The sequence below is a fragment of the Rousettus aegyptiacus genome, unplaced genomic scaffold (assembly GCF_014176215.1).
Source record: "Rousettus aegyptiacus isolate mRouAeg1 unplaced genomic scaffold, mRouAeg1.p scaffold_m13_p_4, whole genome shotgun sequence".
In the NCBI taxonomy this organism is placed as follows: Eukaryota; Metazoa; Chordata; class Mammalia; order Chiroptera; family Pteropodidae; genus Rousettus; species Rousettus aegyptiacus.
Genome location: NW_023416307.1, coordinates 143,390,478 through 143,409,129, shown reverse-complemented (window position 1 = coordinate 143,409,129; position 18,652 = coordinate 143,390,478). Strand labels below are relative to the sequence as shown.

The window sequence follows — 18,652 nt, the reverse complement described above, 5'->3', positions numbered from 1 at the left end:
TGTGTAGAGTGAGGTCTGGAGAGAACCTCAGGATAAGGTAGGAATACTGAAAGTTCTTGGGCTGTTGAGAGCTTCCCCATATATCTTTTCAAGTGCAAATAAGGATTGTACAAAGTACTGACAATGGAATCTTGGCCCCAAGGTGGGATCAGAAACAGGAGGCGCCACCTGCTGAACTGAGGTTTTAAGAAGCTCCCCTGCCTTCTGCTAACTGCAGAGGCACTATGGGAAAGGAAAACAGGGATTTGCTACCTTCACAGCCTCACAAACCCTTGGTCTTGCACTGGTTTAATTATGTCATTCTTTTCCTTACAATTTGGCAGTGACTCAGAGACCTAAGCCTAAACTACATGGCCTGACGTTTAAGGCCTCCATAATCTGATTAGCTTTCTTCTGAACAACAGGCTTATCAAAAACCCTTTGATCAATTAACGCCTTCTGCCCTTTCCATACCCAGCGTTTCCACCAGTGCATGGCCAAGGGATGATCCCCAAGATGGCCGACCTAAGCCCCAGAAAGAGGTCAGTTCCTCTGCTAGCAGCTGGGAGGTTTGCTGTGATTGAGAAAAGGGACTCAGAATGGCTTCTCTAGGGATACCTGGTGTCCAACACTGCCCATGAGGGGAGATCCAAGTAAGTTAGCAAGCCAACCGACCACCTTGGATGTGGCTAGGAAGAGCTGGAGAAATCCTCTGTGTGGTCGGTGGATATGACTCCAGGCAAGCGTCTTCCTAGCTTCCCCTCTGTTTCCTTGAAGCAAGTAGAGAAGCATGACTCTGGGGCTAACGAGTACACAATTTTGCCATTGAGTTATACTCAGCGTTTCAGACCCAGGTCAGCTGTTTTCTCCTTTGGAAAATCATCCTTACCACTCACCGCCAATCCAACCCACGAGGCTCTATCTACTTTGGCCTTGATTTTTAACCCCCTTCTTTGTGAGGTAGCCTTTTAGGTGGGCCTCTGCTTACCCCACTCTGAGGTAAATTTCCAGAAGTAAAGGGATTTTGATTCTTCCACGCCTTCACTCCAAAACCTGCTTCATATTTATTATACTGGATTTAGTAAAATAGTGGGAAGATGAAAAATTTTGAACTCAGTAAATGATACTTATTTTCTGGGGGATATCAAGGAAGTACTTTAACCTTTCGGATCAAATTCCATATTTGTAACCTATTAGGATTAAGCTAGATCAGTGTTTCTCAACCTGGGTTCCACATCAAAATTATCAGAGGGTCTTTTGAAACAATATTGATACCAGCCCCTGACCCAAGGGCTAATAAATCAGAACTTTTAGGGGTTAGGCTCAAGCATTAGAATTATTATACAAGCTCTCTAGGGGATTCTAATGAGCAGTTAGAGTTGAAAAAAATAGTCCAGTAGAAGATATGTTCTATATAGAGTAAGGAACCCAACAGGAACAAATTTGGGGGTTAGAGGTAGGAGGCACCACAGCACTGAATACAATTGGACAGGCCCAAAAGCAATGTGTCTCAATTTGCCTAGCTGCTAAGGAAAATCACAAATCGCACTGTAACAGAACCTCATAACACCTGTGTACAGGTAGAGTCAAGCCCAACCCAAATAATTTTGTTATGTGACTCAAACTCTAATAATGTTTTAGGATGAGGCAGGGATCATAAACAAAATTGGCCCTTAGGCATTTGGTTGCTATTAAACAAATTCTTCCTGCAAGATCATTTTTTAGATTAATTTTTAAGTACGGATTTTACAAGTTCCTATCTTTTTAGAGGGTGGAAATCCTTTTCCAACCATCATAGGGACAATAAGCTTAAAGGAAGATCTTTTTGAAAGATTTGAGGAGCAGGTTTCCTGAGAAAACTGAATTCTAAAGTGTTTTGACCCCATGAAGAAAAATGAATCGTGAATTCAAGAAGCTACATAAGAAAGTGTATTTCCCTTTAGATAATCTAGCAAAGAAGTTAAAAAGATAAACAGTTCTTTAAATCAGAGTTAACAGTGGTGGATAAGCTTGTCCTTCAGAAAATCACAAAGCTAAATAGATATAACACAAACAAGGTAACATCTAAGTCAATATATTCCTATAATTTAATTTCTCTGCTTAGTTTCTGTGGTATTTTTCTTCCTCATTCCATTAAACAAATATCTATTGAGCACCACCTATATACCAGATCTAAAATGCACAAAATTTGACTGTTTTTCTTGGTACAATGACATTTGCCTTAACAGGATTCAGTATGCAAAAATTATAATTTTTAAAGGATTATATATAAAAGGTATTATTCCAGAAGATTTACTGTGGAATCCTCTTAAAAAGAAAGAACATAAAAAGGTAACAGTAAAACCTATTACAGTTTCAAGAAAATCTCTCCAAGTATAAATTCGCGAACCCAGTTATTATTTAATAAAGCTCATCTTTTCTAGGAAATTTTTATTGAAAAGGGAAGGATCAGAATGATCATCAGTCCCAAGTCCACTGGAAAATCATTCTGATGAAAACTGGTGGAAAAGAAGAAAAAGAAGACCATATTACAGTGTGTGAGCTGATTTGATGTGCTTCCTTAACCAAAATTAATTGAAACAACATCATGACTCAATTTCTCTTTTCATATTGTGGGCAAATAACATTTATGCAAAGCAAGTTACAGGAAAGCAAGAGTATAAATTAGCTTTGTGCACTAGCTGGCAACCTGAATACAACTTTTACTAACCGAGATCATTCTTTACCAGATCCTTTGAAAATGTCACAGTCATACAAGTAGGCTTTGCTACTCCTCAAGGTAAAACTTTTTATATATAAGCAGTTTGACTAAATATTAGATAGATATCTGTTACTTGCGTCATGTCGGTCAAAACAATTTTGTTCTTCTCTAGATCATTATTCAGACATTTGTGTTTAAGAAGTTCTGCAAAAGGAAACTGGAGGTATTACTTGACCTCTAGGCTAATATGATTATGTTAAGCACGTTGAAATTCTGAGGAAGAGCAAAATGGACGGGACTGTAGCAACTGCAATAGTCTCTTATCAAGGGTGACATCTGTGCACTGACAACGGTGACTTAACCCTCAAGAAGACAGACCGCATGGCGCTTAAAAAGAGAAACTGTCCCCACAAGAAAAAAGAGAAAGAAAAATGACTTATTACATAGCTTGAACTCCAGTAAGACTGAAGGACAAAACCCTTAAAGAAGTGTGTCTTGAAAGATGAAATCCTCCCATCCTAAATGTGACTAATTTTTAAGACAAAGGATAAGGCTTTCGATGTCAGCCCCTTCCCTCCCCTCTTAGCTACAAAAATTCAGAAATACAATGCGACCATAGTTTTTATCTTAGGCTTACTTAGAAAGTAAGCAGCAAGGGAATACAATAATTAAAAATGATAAAATATGAAAAAACAAATTTGTGGTATTTTATAATGCCTCAGATGGTTTCATCTTTCTGGGTCTCCATTTCCATATTATCTATAAAACAAGATAATTATATCCATTTCAGAGGGTTGTTTTTAAAATTAAACATGACATGTAACAAAACCGTTTTATGGATAATAAAGTATTCTATTAACATACAGGATTATTAAAAATTGTGATAAGCAGACATGGTCAATATGTTTTCTTCAAAGTCGCCTGACTAGACTTTTGTCACAATGGTTCTCTTTCCCCATAAGCCTCAATAAGAATAGTAAAGTTATTCAAATCACTTCTCTTTTCTGTTTTCCTGGCACTAGTTTTTATCTGCTTGGACAAGTAGGCAAATGGCTATTTTTTACAATGTTTGTTGTGCTTTTACTCTTCATTCGACATCTATTTTAACAACAAAAGATATTTTTATATGTCTCCAAGAGAAATGCACCAAAAGGGGCTGTGAGCAGAATTGTTCATTAAAATCAAGACCTACTACTAGAGCCTGGGTCACTGCTGACAAAGGGCACACGAGGGGCTGCTATCAACCAACACGGTCGACAACTACCCTGTCTGGTCCCTTCTTTTTCATATAAATTCGAGACACTCGGTTTAGAGAACAAGAGCCAGATCTGCCTCCATCACTGTCTCGTGTATCACGGGATGATGATTCAAGAGGACCGACATTGATTCAGTCAGACTTTCCCAAGGTTTTCAGGGGCTCACTCTAAAGATTCTCTTTAACATTAATTTTATTAAAGTATGGATCATAATCAGAATAGTACATTGCATCAAAGGTTCAGAATTGTTTGGGGCTTCCTTTCCCAGAACTTAAAGATGAATGCCTGCATAAAGATAGATATACAGAAGAACAAAACTGTCTTGTCTGGCAGAACATAAGTAATAAAATGTCTACCATCTAGTCAATTGCTTCTATATAAAAGAAGTTATACCTTGAGGAGTAGCAAAGCCAATAAGCTTGGAGTAGGATTTATTGTAGTTCCAACAGTTATTCAAGAAGTAAACATCGAACTGTTAAGAAACCAGATTCCCTCCTGTGCCCTGAAGACATCATAAGCATCTCATTAATAAACTGATAACAGGAAACACTCTGTGTTTGACAAAATGTTTTGCACAGTGCTGAAGAAATACAAGTGGTTATATAATTGCCACAAACATCCTCATCAACATCATCATCAAAATCTTGGAAGAGAATTGTTTTCAGCAATTGAAAGCTTACCAGTAGTACATCAAATTAAAAGTATTCTATCTCAACGATCCAATAAGTGCCCCAGGAAATATTAAGACATAAAATTCTTATTTCATCTTTTCTCCCCTAGATAGAGCAGGCAAGGCATTGATAGTCCACATCTAAGTAATGTTGTGAAGTCAATGGTAGCTCCAGAACTTCCATAGAAGGGAGGCTCTGTGGGTGATGATCCAGCTGGAAGAGAAGCTAGTCTGGAAGCTGTGCTGGCATAGGAACCACACTACCTCTGTTTTCTAGCCTGCATGTTCATTTAGGGTGGTTTTAGAGGGAGCTCATGGAGTCGAGATGGAAGCAGGGGCTGAAGACCTTTGAGATCTTCCTTGGAGACCCATTCCTACTAAGCACCCATCTAAGAAAGCCTTTGTATTTAAGGCTCCTTAGCATGTGCCTTTTTAGCAGGACTTTCCAAAAAGTACAACCAGGAATAATCTTTGCAGTATGGGATGTTTGCCCTCAGGCAGATAGAAGGGTGTCTTCAGGCATTCTCTATGCTCCAAGACCCCTTCATTCAACTGCCCCTTCACAACCATTCCAACAACAGGAGATAACCTATGATTCATAAAAATGAAAGGCAGGAGTGGCAAAAAACTGTCCTGAGTCAGACGGTATGATTTACTTTATGACTTTTTCTCGCCTCTCCAGTCATAACACGTTGATCCCTCTATAAAAGATTCACGCACAAGAAGATAAATGAATCAAAGGCAGCCTGTGATGGATGGAAAAACAACAGCCCTTAACACCCACAGACTGCAGCTCCCCCAGGAAACCTCCACTGTAAAGAGCAACTTACACACACCAGATCACTTGAAACTTCCCACAAGCCCATGTTCTCTCCAACAATACTGTAGGTGGCTATAAATAGCACAGCCATTAAGAGACACTTGGCAATGAAAAGGTAAGTAGTGTAGGGCAAGTGTGTGTGTGTGTGTGTGTGTGTGTGTGTGTGTGTGCACGCGCGCGCACGCACGTCCTATCACCCCATCTTGGATTTATAAGCAGTTTGCCCCTGGCCTTTAAAAATGATGGATTCAAACAGCAACAACATTTTAATGAATATGTGCTGAGTGCCGGAGAAGCAGAAGTCCTATCTCAAAGAGTTTTCATTCTAGTAAGACAGTTGGGACACATACACAGACAGCCACTGGTATCTCAGCAGCCAAGTTCACATGAGTGAGGAGCAAGGCAGTTACAGAGGCTGTGAAGAGAAGGAAAATCTGACCCAGGTAATAATAGAAGACCCAATAGAAGAAGCAACATTTGGCCAGGCATTATTGCAGAAGGTGGTGGCGTTGTGGAGTACAAGTAGAGAACTGGAAATCTGAGGGAGCAGAAGAGTCACAAGTTAGAACATCTGAAAACTAAAAGACGTGAGGGAGCCTGGTTAGAGTGGAACCAGCGCCTGAGGCTCACACACGGTAGAATGAGAGGTCGGGGGGAGGGTGGGCCTCATTCATGCATGTAGTCATCAAACCATCCTGTGTTCCATCTGTATATCTTAGGAGCCAGGGATACTGATGCAAGCCCTGACCTCAAAGAGGAAGTGGGGGCCATGCAATCGCCTGGGTCCATGGAGAGGACCCGCGGAAGTTTTTCTAGCCGAGATCGCCTATTCAAAATGATGTGCATCAGGTGGCAATGCATGTGTGTCAAAGAGATAAGGGACCAGGGGAGTCCGCAGGCAGATACTAATGAGATTCTTAGAGATGACAGAAAATAAGAGTTCAGAGTTGCATTGTGGTAGCATAATGTAAGAGCAAAAATGAAACTAAATGGTTATGCGTTTCGTGTAACTAGTTCCTGTTGTAAATAAATGTTTGATTAAGAGGTTCTAGGTATCGAGATTTTAAACCTATTCTGATGAATAAGTTGAGATTTGATGCAACAGGGAGCAATATGAGATATATGTTGTCATGGAAATTTTTTGTTTTTGTTTGTTGTCGAGAATAGTTCAGATGAAAAAAAAAAGTCAGAAAAAATTATTTGGAAAAATGAGAAAGCAGTTGTGAGAACTGGTTATTATAACTGACAAGGACCTATAATTCTTAAAGAAAAAAGTAATCGAGGTGCAAAAAATTGCCTTATGGTGAGTAAAATACAGAAGCCAATCAACAGAAAAGCCAATAATAATGTTCTCAGAACAGTCTAAAATAAAGGTTGAGAGATTTAAAAAAATTTAATGAGTCTGCACTGAGCAACAACCAAATCAGTTTCTTGAGACAAAAGAAGAGATTTTGTTGTTGTTGTTGTTTTTGTTTGTTGTTTAATGTTAAAAGGTAGAACTACTGCCTGGAAAACCTGACATTAATTCATGAATTTACTGGGTACATACTTGGTACACAGCAGAGTGCTACATATTTTAAGACACGCCACGGTACAACAGCTCTGAATTAAAGGCCTACGAATGTCAAGGAGAGCTGTGATTAAATGCCTAATGAGTAAACAAGATGAACACTGCAAGTTCAGCAGAGACACGGATCCCTGGGACCCACAGTTGGTGGCGGTCAAGGGACATTCAGTGGAGAAAAGAGCCATGAAGGAGGCTCTGGGGAAACAGACTGGTTAAAAGTGACTTACTGACCTTCCATTGGTGCATTCCCTCTTCTGCTAGCCTCAGCGCATTAATCACAACCACTTTAAAACGAACCTTGTAGCTTCAGAGGAGTCAAGACACCCTCATAAAACCAGGAGCTACTCTTCCTTGACACCTTCCTCAGTGACACAAAAGAGCCTGATCTGATCCACTGAAGTCACTGCAGATCATCTGACTCCTCCGTGAAGAGTGTTTCCAAGAGACGTTAATTATAGCATAGGAAATATCAGTCAATAATATTGTAATAACTACGTATAGTGCCAGGTGGGTACTAGACTAAGCTGGTAGATCACTTTATAAGTTATATAAATGTCTAAGCACTATGCTGTACACCTGAAACTAATATAAAATAATATTAAATGTCAATTATAATTGAAAATTTTAAATTAATAAAAAAAAGGAAATACATTTCATGACTAAAAAAAATAAAGGAAAAAGTGCGTCCATGTTATTAGAGCAATGCTCCTCAAAATTCAATGCCCACGTGGATCACGTGAGGATCTTGTTGAAATGCAGATTCCCATGCAGTAGGTCTAGGGTAGGGCCCAACAGTCTGATTTCCAACAAAGTTTCAGTGATGTGATGTGGATGATGCTGGTCCCTGGACCACCCTCTGAGTAGCAAGGTATTAATGAGAACATCCTTAGTTGCTATCGTCAAGGGAGGAAACAAAGGTATCGTTTTGGGGAGTCAAAATGCTTGAGCTCAAGATTTGGGCCTCGATGCATATTATAACTCGTGAAAGGTAATGCTAAAAGAGGAAAGAGGCTCCTGAAGGAGTGAGAAGGAAGAAACAGGTCTGTAAACTGGAGGTGACGGAGAACAGAAGAGAGCAACAAAGGAAGAGATTGTCTGGCCCATTGAGCGTTAGAATAAATAAACAGGCAATAAGAGAGTCAAGAAAAATTATGTGATTGATTATAACAGAAATTATAAGAATTAAAGTAAGAGTCCCAGGGGGTTAGATTGTTAGGAATTATTTTATAACAATGTAATCTAAGGGATTCCAGAATAGTGAATGCAAAATAGGTTACTTCCGTTTTTTTTCCTTTTCATATATTTGAAGAAAAATTTATCGTATTTTTTTTTTTGCCCAATACTATGAGTTTTAGAGAATAAAACACAAACATGATATGTAGCAACAAAAGACACTCATTCAAAGCAGTAGTTAGAAGATTCCTCCTCTCTGCTAACTGGTATCTACAGAATACTTCATACAGATGAAATTATGGGACTCACAGCTATTCCTCTGCCTAAAAAAGCAGTCTGCAAACTGCCAATCTGTGGCAAATTCTGTCTTTTCTGAGAATATTTTAAGAAGAGTGGCGAAGAAATCTTTGAAAGGCAACAGAAGCCTAATTATATTCAGACAAGTTTCTTTTCCTTTCCCAAAAAACATAGAAGCTCCTTTAGGGCTTTCTTTTCCTAGACATAGCAAAGCATTTCACAATTCTCTGCCTTAGGAAAAACCTTCACAGACACTTTAACCAACTCAGAGGAAGGGGAGAATGAAAACACCATAATTAACCAGCGAGAAATGGGATAACCACCAAAACCAAGGAAGCCTTTTCTTCAGCAAGGAGTGAATGTTAGCTGAAGTAAACATGCTATTTAGTGAGCACGTACGCTCAAGCACCTGTAGCAGGCAACTTTCAAAATAACTATGGTTTCTTTTTCTTTTTTTAACAGCCATCATCCTCAACAAAGTCCAAGTGGACGTTTGTGGTATTTGTTGGTTCTGACCTGTTTTGACTTTTGCTGGCTTTCTATTTTGATTAGTTAATGATTATGTTATCTAAGTCAACAATGGTTTCCTCTACTAACATACAAAATGAAACATCTTAACAGAAAAAGCTGAAAGTCTCACCTAGTCCAATTCTTATCGCTGTACATAGAAGAAAAATGAGAATTAGGAGGAACAAAGGACTTAACCAGGTTACCCAGGCCCCTCGAATGCCAGGATAACATGCTTTGGTCTTCACCAGCTGTCTCATAGGCAGAGTTTTAATCTCAAACTAAGGGTTAGATCTGTGTTACCTTTCACTCAAGATCAAAGTTTGTGATAATAACATATTTGGGGAAAAGGAGAAGAGGTATTTTTTATTTATTTTCTAAGCCAGCAAACAAATCCTACCATTGGGCCTAGAGTCAAGTGTTATGGAAGCTGAAGTTTATATATTCCAGGGACACTCTTTAAGAAATAAAATACAAAAATTAAGAATAGAAATTTAGATATGAAAGTGATTATTCAGAATTTAAAATGGTACCTTGCAAATTATAAAATTTTTTAAAAGTTGTAAATAACACAAATATAAATTTAAAAGAAAACAAATATTTGTGTTAATTAACTACCTGATGTACTTCTGAAATATTTGTGCTACCTTTTTTGGTTGCATACTTTTCATCAGTTCTTCAAATGATATTTTGCAATATTCACTACAGAAAGAAAATAATTCAATCTTTCCTCTAGAAGTGATCAGAATTTGTAATTTATTCTTGAATAACTTAGAAAAGTTTCAGTTTCATCACTCAGTATAAATAATATCATATAAATGTTTTGGGTTGCCTCTAAATTTGGGAAAACCTCTAGCAAGTTTTTTTTATATGTGAACTGTAAGATTCAGGGCATTGCTAGATTTCTTAACTAGCAATTTCTTTAACTTGATGACACTCATTAACCACATTGCCAGGGCCCCTCCCAGAGCCAAGAGATAATCCTGTACCAGGGAGAAGGCTTGAGTTAAGTTCTATTCACTTCACGGTAAATTCACCTTGGCATTCCATATATATCCCCTACATATTTATGCATCCTTGAATTCTCCTAGTTCCAATAAAACGCATGTTTCTTTCAGAATACCTAAACTCCTTGACGGTATAACTATTTCGTGATTCAGCCAAGATTATACATCACCAGATATATACATTTCATTTTTTCATCGAGGAGGTCAAAAGACCATCATATTTGGCTACTTTGTATATGAACCAAATTGTATTTTATTTAGCTAAAGGAATCGAATGGTGTAATGTATGATAAATGCTAAATTAGTACTAGAAAAATATTGGACATTATTATTTCTCTTAATCCCTAGAGTCTCCCATCCATCACCCATGCTATAAAGGAGAGGTTGTTTATGTCACTTGAGGTGGTCTAGTCTCAGTATAGCATAACAATTAGGGTCTAGGTCCCCAAATCAGACCATCTTGGTTCCAGCCCCAGCAAAATCATTTGCTAATTTTGTGGCCTTCATTAAGTTTCCTAATCTCTAGAGAATGTATAATGAGCATTATAAAATCTATTTCAGAGTTGTTTTGAAGGTTAACTACTACAGATGAAGTTCTCGGCATGATCTGGGCAGCAGTAAGATCTGAGTACGTGGTAGCTACATACATCATTGGGAAATCATCCACGAAGGCTCATGAGTAAAGATAGAACACCGCTCACAGGGAGCATAAGGCCAATTCCATCTCCCTGTGGAGAAGGGTTTTTACAGAGTTTTAGGATGACCTGTAGTCATCCACAAAGTAGCAGAGAGAGTTTCCTCCAAAGTCAATGGACTCTCCAAAGCTACTTAAACTAATAAAAATTCTCTCTGACGTATGATGAAAATAGGCACCTGGCCCCATATTTTTTCGAAGACTCTCTTGTTTGCTCTGCCAAACACCTGGTTCTCTAAAATGCATAGTTTGGACAATCTTATAAGCACACTTTTAGAGTGCTTTTTACTTCTTTACACTTTCCTAATATTCTTATTTTCCTTAAAGAAGCTTGGAAAAAAGGACATAGAATACTCAAATAAAATGTTTATAATAATAGAAGAAAACATCCAGATAAGCTTCACCTTGCCCTGGTGTTCCCAATACAAAAAAGAAATGCAACAAAGGCTAAGAAATCTTTAAAAACAAACAAACAAACAAACAAACAAACAAAGATGCGAAATAGAAATAGAACAAGTCAAATGAATTGAGCTAAAGTTTTTTTTGTTTTTGTTTTTTCAGGAAAATATACACTACAAAAAAACTGAATTTCCTAAAGGAAATACAGCACTGTGATAACAAACTCAGCTTTTTCATTAATAAGTAATCTCTACTCCATGGAAAACGTGATACAATCAATAAAAACTAAGTTTGTCCCCAACATCCCAGTAAGGGAATATTTTTGATGCCAGAGCCACCACTGGCATCGGAAGGCCCAGGGCAAGAGGATATATGGGAATAAAACACCACAGGTCCAAACACTAAAAGTTAAAAATCAAGCTACAAACTGTTCAATAAAACAAATTTTATCCTTCCATTTTAACTGAAAAGTATGTCTTCCTAATGTCTTGGAGGACAGTATAACTTTAAAACTCCTGAGCTACTCAAAGTCCCTTCCTGGGCCTGGGTGCTGTGGGGAAATGTCCCAGTTTCTGCCTTCCTCTTCCTATTGCCCATTCTGACACTCATCGAGAGGGATTCTGTGAGATGTGTATGGACACCCAAGTTTAACACACACTATACACCACCCCCACACCCCCGACACACACATAGCTGTCCCTTAACCACCCCTCAGGAGCACAGACTAGTGGCTGTGAAGGTCCTCAAAAAGACAGATCCAAGGGTCCGTGTAGGCTGTAAAAGCTGGTCCAGGGTCATCTAGACACTGAATATTGGGTTCCCAAGTACTTGAAACATGATCTTCAAAGGCAGGCGGAAGTATGGACTCAGAGGCAGAGAATCAACTGCCCCCATGGACAGGGGCCTGATCAGAGAAGAATAAAAGCAGTACCTTCTAAAGCCAAGGGCAGAGGTCCTTTTGCCCATATATTTCAAATGAGCTGAAAAAATTTGAGAGATATATCTCATCAGAAAAAAAGAAACAAAAAAAAAAGGAGGAAAAAGAAACACATGTCTTAAAAGCAGAGGCCTTTCCCAAATAAAATCTCACCAGTCATAGGCACTTGCCCTGAAGCTAAATCCATTCTAATGACCTATAGCTCCGCCTTGTAAACAAAACACAGATGCTAGGGAACCCTTAAGAGCCTAAGCAAGAGATTCTAAGTAGACTACATCCCAGGAGGCAGTTGCTCCACATTGAGTGCCAACACCTAAAATGCTGATCATGACAAGTAAAAGGCCAGATCTTAATCCGCAAATTTTCATATTAGTTGGGCCTTTGTTATATTGAATAAATTCTGCTCCTTCTGCCCTCACCAGCAGTCGTTCGAGGCCTCTGCACAGATGTTGGTCCTATGTGTCTGGAATGGGGGCTTCACATTACACATCTTTGAAAATGGTGCATGTCCAACTACCCTAAATAGTCCAACCCAGGTCGCCCACGGTGGGTCCCATCACCAAGATGCCGTTATCAGACTAGGAACAGTAGAATTTCCTTGTGCAAAGAGACTCTTATCTTATCTTGATTTTCTGTAGAACAAAGACAATCAGGAAGGAGACAGATGATGCAAGCAATGCAGATCATCACTGAATTGATGATATTAGGTAGTAAGTTTCCCTTTTCTTAAATGTGATGTTCTTTTACCCCCTCCCTAACTTTCACTCCAACACACACATACACAGAGATACTCCATGAAAAAGAGCTTGCAGAGTGCAAGCAGGGCAAGCCTAGAACACGCACACAGGCCCAGGCACACCTCACATGACCTTGAGTGGACTCTATCTTCCCCATTTATAAAATAAAGATAATAAAACATCTTACAGGCTTCCTTTGAAGATTAAATTAGATAAGCAATGTTGAGGGGCTAGGTCAGAGCAGATGCTCAAAAGATAGTTCTCCCTGAGATGAGCCAATTTGCCTGCTCAGTATTACAAACCCTTCTAACATGCCAAAAAAAGGCAATCATCATTATGTTGCCTCGGTCAGAAGCAACAAGTATCTGGGAGCAAAATATTACAGAAAAACGGGAACTACCAAATGAGTGGTGAGTATTCTTGCTGCTAATACATATCTGCTAAGTCATTTCTACTGAAAATCATGAGTTAAAATTGCTGGATTAACCCTTGGAGGGCTGAAGCTAAGAAGGCGATACAGTTATGCTTTCATGTGGAAACTGGCTCTATAATGCTGTGCTGCAGCCAGGAAGTACGTTTCCTGTGCACCTTATTTTAAACCATTGTGGTGATTTGCATCAGACCTAAATAATGCCCACACTGCTCTAGAGCAGACAGTAACTGCTACAGGAGCATGCTTCCCTTAGACCAACTCTGCTTCACTGCTTGTAAACCAAAACATAAACCCCTGATGAGAAAAGAAACTTAAAAACTAAATTAAGATTTCAGCACTTTGTTGTTAATGAAAGTCTCCGTTCGACAACCTTCTAGGTTGAAGGGATGGTGGGCCAGGGGGAGAGAGAAATTGAGAATTCAGTATTTACTGCAAAATTTCTGTGGTGAAACGTTTTAAAAGTTTGCAATAGCTTTGAATACCCTACACTAAAGCTAAAAGAGTTGGATGGAAACTTCTAGCAGCTTTCCATCATTTTTGTCAGAAATCATAGCATCTTTTCCTCCAGTTCATCAGAATAAAAGTGCCAGTTACATAATATAAAAACAGCCAAACTGCCTACTTAGTTGAGAGCTGAAACTCTCCTCACTGAAAGTAAGATTTTACCATTCAGACCAAACTCCCAATAAATAGTGCCTGCCTGGTTGTTAAAATGCTAGACTCAGTTGTACAATCTTCAGGAGGATAGACTAGAGGCTGAGCTCAGTATTTCCTGAATATTAAATGATGTGCCAGGCACTGCAGGAGACCTGGAGATAAGAGAAATGAATAAGGCACACCACTTGCCTTTGAGAGCACTGAAGGCCTAATGCGCAAGGAGGTCACATAAAGATATAAGTTGAGTTTCCTATTGTTAACCAGTATTACAGGTAAAAAGAGAGGCCTATCTTCAGAAGAGGACATTAGCTCCATCTGAGGCATTCAGAGCAGGTTTCCTTAAGAAGATAACACTTGAGTTAAGTCTTAAAAGATGAGTGAAAATTATCCAGGTAGCAGATGTTCCAGACAGCACCGCGAACAAAGGCACAGGTACCTAAACCGCTCACAGCACGTGTATACAAGGTGATGAGCGTGGACTGGGAAACCGTAACTCTTGGAGGGATGTGGAGGTGCAGAATCAGATGGGAGCCAGATCACTGAGGACCTTGTTAGGCCAGATTTAGGCAATAATAAAAATGGAAGCCGATATTTACTGAGCATTTACTATGTGGCAGGTACTACGTTAAGCACTTTAGAGCATTTTTTATTTAATCTTCACCAGAACATTATTACAAATGAGGGTACTGAGGGCTACAGAAGGAAAATCACTGGAAGAGGCAACAAGACCAGTAAATGGGAGGTGGGTCTGACACCCAGCATGGCCTGATTCCAAAACTCATACTCTGTACTCTTCTATCACCAAGCCTATCCTCAAAAGAAAGACTGGATGAATACATTGTGTCCATGATACTGGCTACAGAATGGAGAATGGAGGTGGCCCAACTGCAGGTCTGTAACAAGGCAGGTATAGAAAAGAATAGGTCAATGAAAAGCACGCGTTCAGAGGGACTGAGAGGAAACGTTCTACTCCCACGCCCTCCGAGTGCATTCAACAGTAAAATGGACTTTTGACAAAGGGGTCTAGAAAATAAACTATTATGTACGGTGATGCTCCCACGTACAGTGGGTTAAAATATGAATGTTCTCCTTGCCTTTGATATACTCCCAAATGTTAAACTCGGTGAGGGCAAAGACCACATCGTCTTATTCATCTGGGATGGTGTCTCTAGTCTGAGCCTCCTGCCTGGAGCAAGGAGACACTCTAAATACTGTTGAGAAGGAAGAATGGGTAATGGCCACTTTTTATAACGGCACCAAGGACGTGTCATTCCTAATTGGAAAAATCGGGTTAAAAAATAAAGAAAAAATTTGAAAGCTGTGTTGATAACTGAGGATTGGTAAACTGAGGTGAAAAACATGTAGCACTATGTCAGCCACACAGACGATAATGAGGACTCATCACCATGGGGCCCTATCTCGAAAAAAAGGTGAATCCAAAATGTGATGAGTTTTGTGTAAACCATAACTCATCAAAAATATTTTATTAAAGGAAGTGGCCTGGAGGTGAAAATGTGCTTTCTTGGAACAAAAGCGAATAGACCAAAGATCAAATTCTGGGCCTACTGATTTCTAGTCTCTGACTCTGACAAAGTAAGCATATCCTTAACGTGATTTTAGGAAAGAAGCTTATAACACTTTTACCAACATTTAGTCATCAACAAGAATGTCTTATTAGGTATTCAAAAAGTTAAATCACATGTTTCAGCTCTGAAGAGTTTTCAGACATTTAAAGTTTTCCCCCTAAGAGTAATTGCTTAATTCTCAGCATTTAGGAACAATGATTCTAATTCAGAAACGAAAAGTTTTTAAAGTATATTTCTTAGTGAAGTTCTTATGCTGAAATATTTTGCCCATTTGTCAATCTACTAAACAGAAGATTTTGGGTTTTTTTTGTTTTGTTTTGTTTTGTTTTTGGTGACCTAACAGAAGGCTGTGAATAATATCCTCATATCTTATCCTGCATTAAAATATTTTGAAATATGTTTTGACAGCCTACCAATTACGTGAGAAAAATCCTGAAACCATTTAATCACATAGAAAATTAAAATACAATCATGGAATTAGGCTTCTTGTTTTCATTTCATTAAAGCTACTTTCGACCTTCAGCTATCTTTGAAAATTTATTTCGAATACATACATGTTCAAAATGATTCCTTATTTCAACCATTTTGAAACTTTCATTCCATTAAAGTATGTAATCTGTGGGTTTTGTAAAACTTTAAAAGCCCAAATAAAAACCCACTAGGCTTTTAATTGTGTAAAAGTGTGTATGTAGATGAAATGAAATGTACTCATGAACTATTGAGTCTGGAATTTGCAAATCATAAATCTTATCCTTGTAAACAAAACCTAACAAATCAGAGCCCACAAATTTCCTTCTTTCGTAATGTGAAACAAAAGTTTTAATGATTTTTAATGTACACAGAAAATTAAGGGTACATTTAAAATATTTATTAGCAAAATATAACTGAGTTTTTAAGAGTCTGGGGTATAATCAGAGACAGTTGGACATTCTGGTACTGCAATGTAGCAAAACATTCAAGAATAAAACACTGGGATTTTATTAAACCATAGAACTCAAATTTGTGTTAGGATTTTTTTTTTATTATTTTTTACAATAGTGCTTCCTCGTCATTCCATTTAAAACTTCCATCTCCATGTGACCTTCAATATGAAACATAATTTTAAGAAGTTCTCAACCACTTCAAATACTCTGGAATGTACCAATTTAGAACCTGGAGCATATTTCTTCTAGACATACTTAAGGGTAAGTCTGCCTGAGGCCCTTGGTAAATCAAACGCGTCAGTGATGCGTTTCATCTCAGATCTCTACACACAGGGCATCTCCAAGTCACCAAAGGCGCATAACATATTAAAGATGAAGGGCATGTAAACTCATTCAAAATGTAACCATGTCATTTTACAGATGAGGAAACCGAGGTCTCAGAAAGCTCCAAATACTCGCTTACCCACGGTACAGCTGCGGATACTCAGCGGATCATAGCTGCAAAAATTCTAACTTTTAAAGTCTCAGGGGTTTGGTACTTTCCATTAACATATCTTTAAGAACTCAATTCGTGCATTCCCCTTCCCCCGCCCCCACAAACACCTCTAGAGATAGAGAGATCAGGTGGGCAGCAGATTTATGATTTTAACCCTTCCATTTCCACTAAACGATCACTGCAGAGGACCATCAACTCCCAAAAGGCAGGGTTGTCTTGCTCCAGGAAACAAGACCAGCCCCCAGGCCCCAGCAGACACTTAGTAAACAATCCTCCGCCTCCACCTGACAATCCGCACTCCGTACCACCTGACAATCCCCGCTCCCTAGTCCATCCAGCCCAAGACTTCAGTGCAGGCAGATAACTTTCCTTTGGAAATCACTTCTTTTCTTTAAAGTTTTATACAGTAACTCTGGGTCAAGAACCGGCCTGGGGGAAAGCGTAACCCTTATCAGGTGCTAAGGTTGGAGTAACTGGCCACTTAAGCGGGTGGCTCCGCAAGTCCCGGATGAGCACGCAGCATCGCCACCGGCCGCGGTGGCCCCAGGTGTGCCCGCTGCTTTGGCGGCCTCGGCGGCTGCCGCTCCGGGCCGCTGTTCTCCTGCCTCCTTCAGATAACCAACTTCTCAAACTTCCCTTTCCGGGGGTGGGGGCGCGCCTCGAACGCGGCCAACACACAACGCCTTTCCTGCCCGCACAAAGCGGGCCAAACGCGCCCTGCGCCCCTTGCCACTTTAACTTTCCTTCTCTTTTGGAAGAAAAACTCGCACATCCCCGTGGCTAAGGGAGAAGCGCTGCGTGGGTGCCCGAGGGGAAACTTTCCCGTTTCCGCCGGGGCGCTGCGTTCCTGGGGCCGCCTGTCAAGCGCAGCGAAGGGGCGGGGAGCCCCGGGGACCCCAGGCGCCTCGCCAAGCCCGGCTGGGGGGCCACTCACCCGACTTCTGAACGTGTGGCGGGATCGTGCTGGCGATGCGCGTCCAGAGGACGATGTGCAGCGGCCACAGGCCCCTGAGCAGCCCCCGACCCATGGCAGACCCCGATGCTCGTCATAGACCGAGCCCAGAGCGCAGCAGCCGGCGCCTTCCCGGACCCTTGGCTGCGCCTCCACGCCGCGCCCTCTCGGGACCCCGTGCCCGGCCGGCCAGGCAGATGTGCGGGCCAGATGTGGCGCCGGCTCGGCAGCAAAGAGGGGGCCTGGAGGCCAGCGAGGCGCGGGGAGGCCCCCGGCGGCCGAGGGGAGCTGCGCAGGAGGCCGGCTCCTGCCCCGGGCGTGTGCGCGCGCGGGGTTGTCGTCGGTCCGGGCGCGCGAGTGACTCACTCAACTTCACCCGGCGCTGCGGGGGGAAACAGGAAACTCCTCGCCAACAGCTGGGCAGGACCTCTCACCGCCTGAGAGCCTTCTCCCTCTCCTCGCTTCCAGCCCTCGCTCTCTCGCGTAGCTGCCAATCATGTCTCCTAGACCAGCCCCTCCGAGGACTTTGGCAAACTTTCAGCTGCCCCTCTCCGCCCTCCGTTCCTTGCTCCCAGTATTTACTCCAGAGTAAGTGCACACGTTTCATAAAGTAACTGAACAGAGAAAGCGTATATACTTTCCAAAGCACCTCGACGAAGCACCTTTCCCCTTCCCCCAACCTTCTTTGGCTTGTTCTAGGTGCTTTAAAGCTGTGTTTTCAAACTCCAACTCTCAATCCAGGGAGTGGATGCTAAAATCGAATGAGCTGTGAGCATGTCTTTTTTCTTTTTTCTTTTTTTCTAATAAAAAAGCAAGTAACTATTGCCTCATTAAACTTTGTTTCACTTATGTATACATACA

General features: G+C 40.5%; 1 protein-coding gene across 1 annotated transcript in view; it reads right to left on the bottom strand.

Annotated features, from left to right (window-relative positions):
- Positions 1-18,200, bottom strand: part of TGFBR2 (transforming growth factor beta receptor 2) — an 81,136-nt gene extending 62,936 nt beyond the window's left edge. The window contains exon 1 of the mRNA XM_016140790.2: positions 17,774-18,200. Coding sequence (XP_015996276.1) covers positions 17,774-17,867 — 94 coding nt within the window. The 5' untranslated portion in view covers positions 17,868-18,200. The remainder of the gene's footprint in view (positions 1-17,773) is intronic.
- Positions 18,201-18,652: the final 452 nt, after the last annotated feature.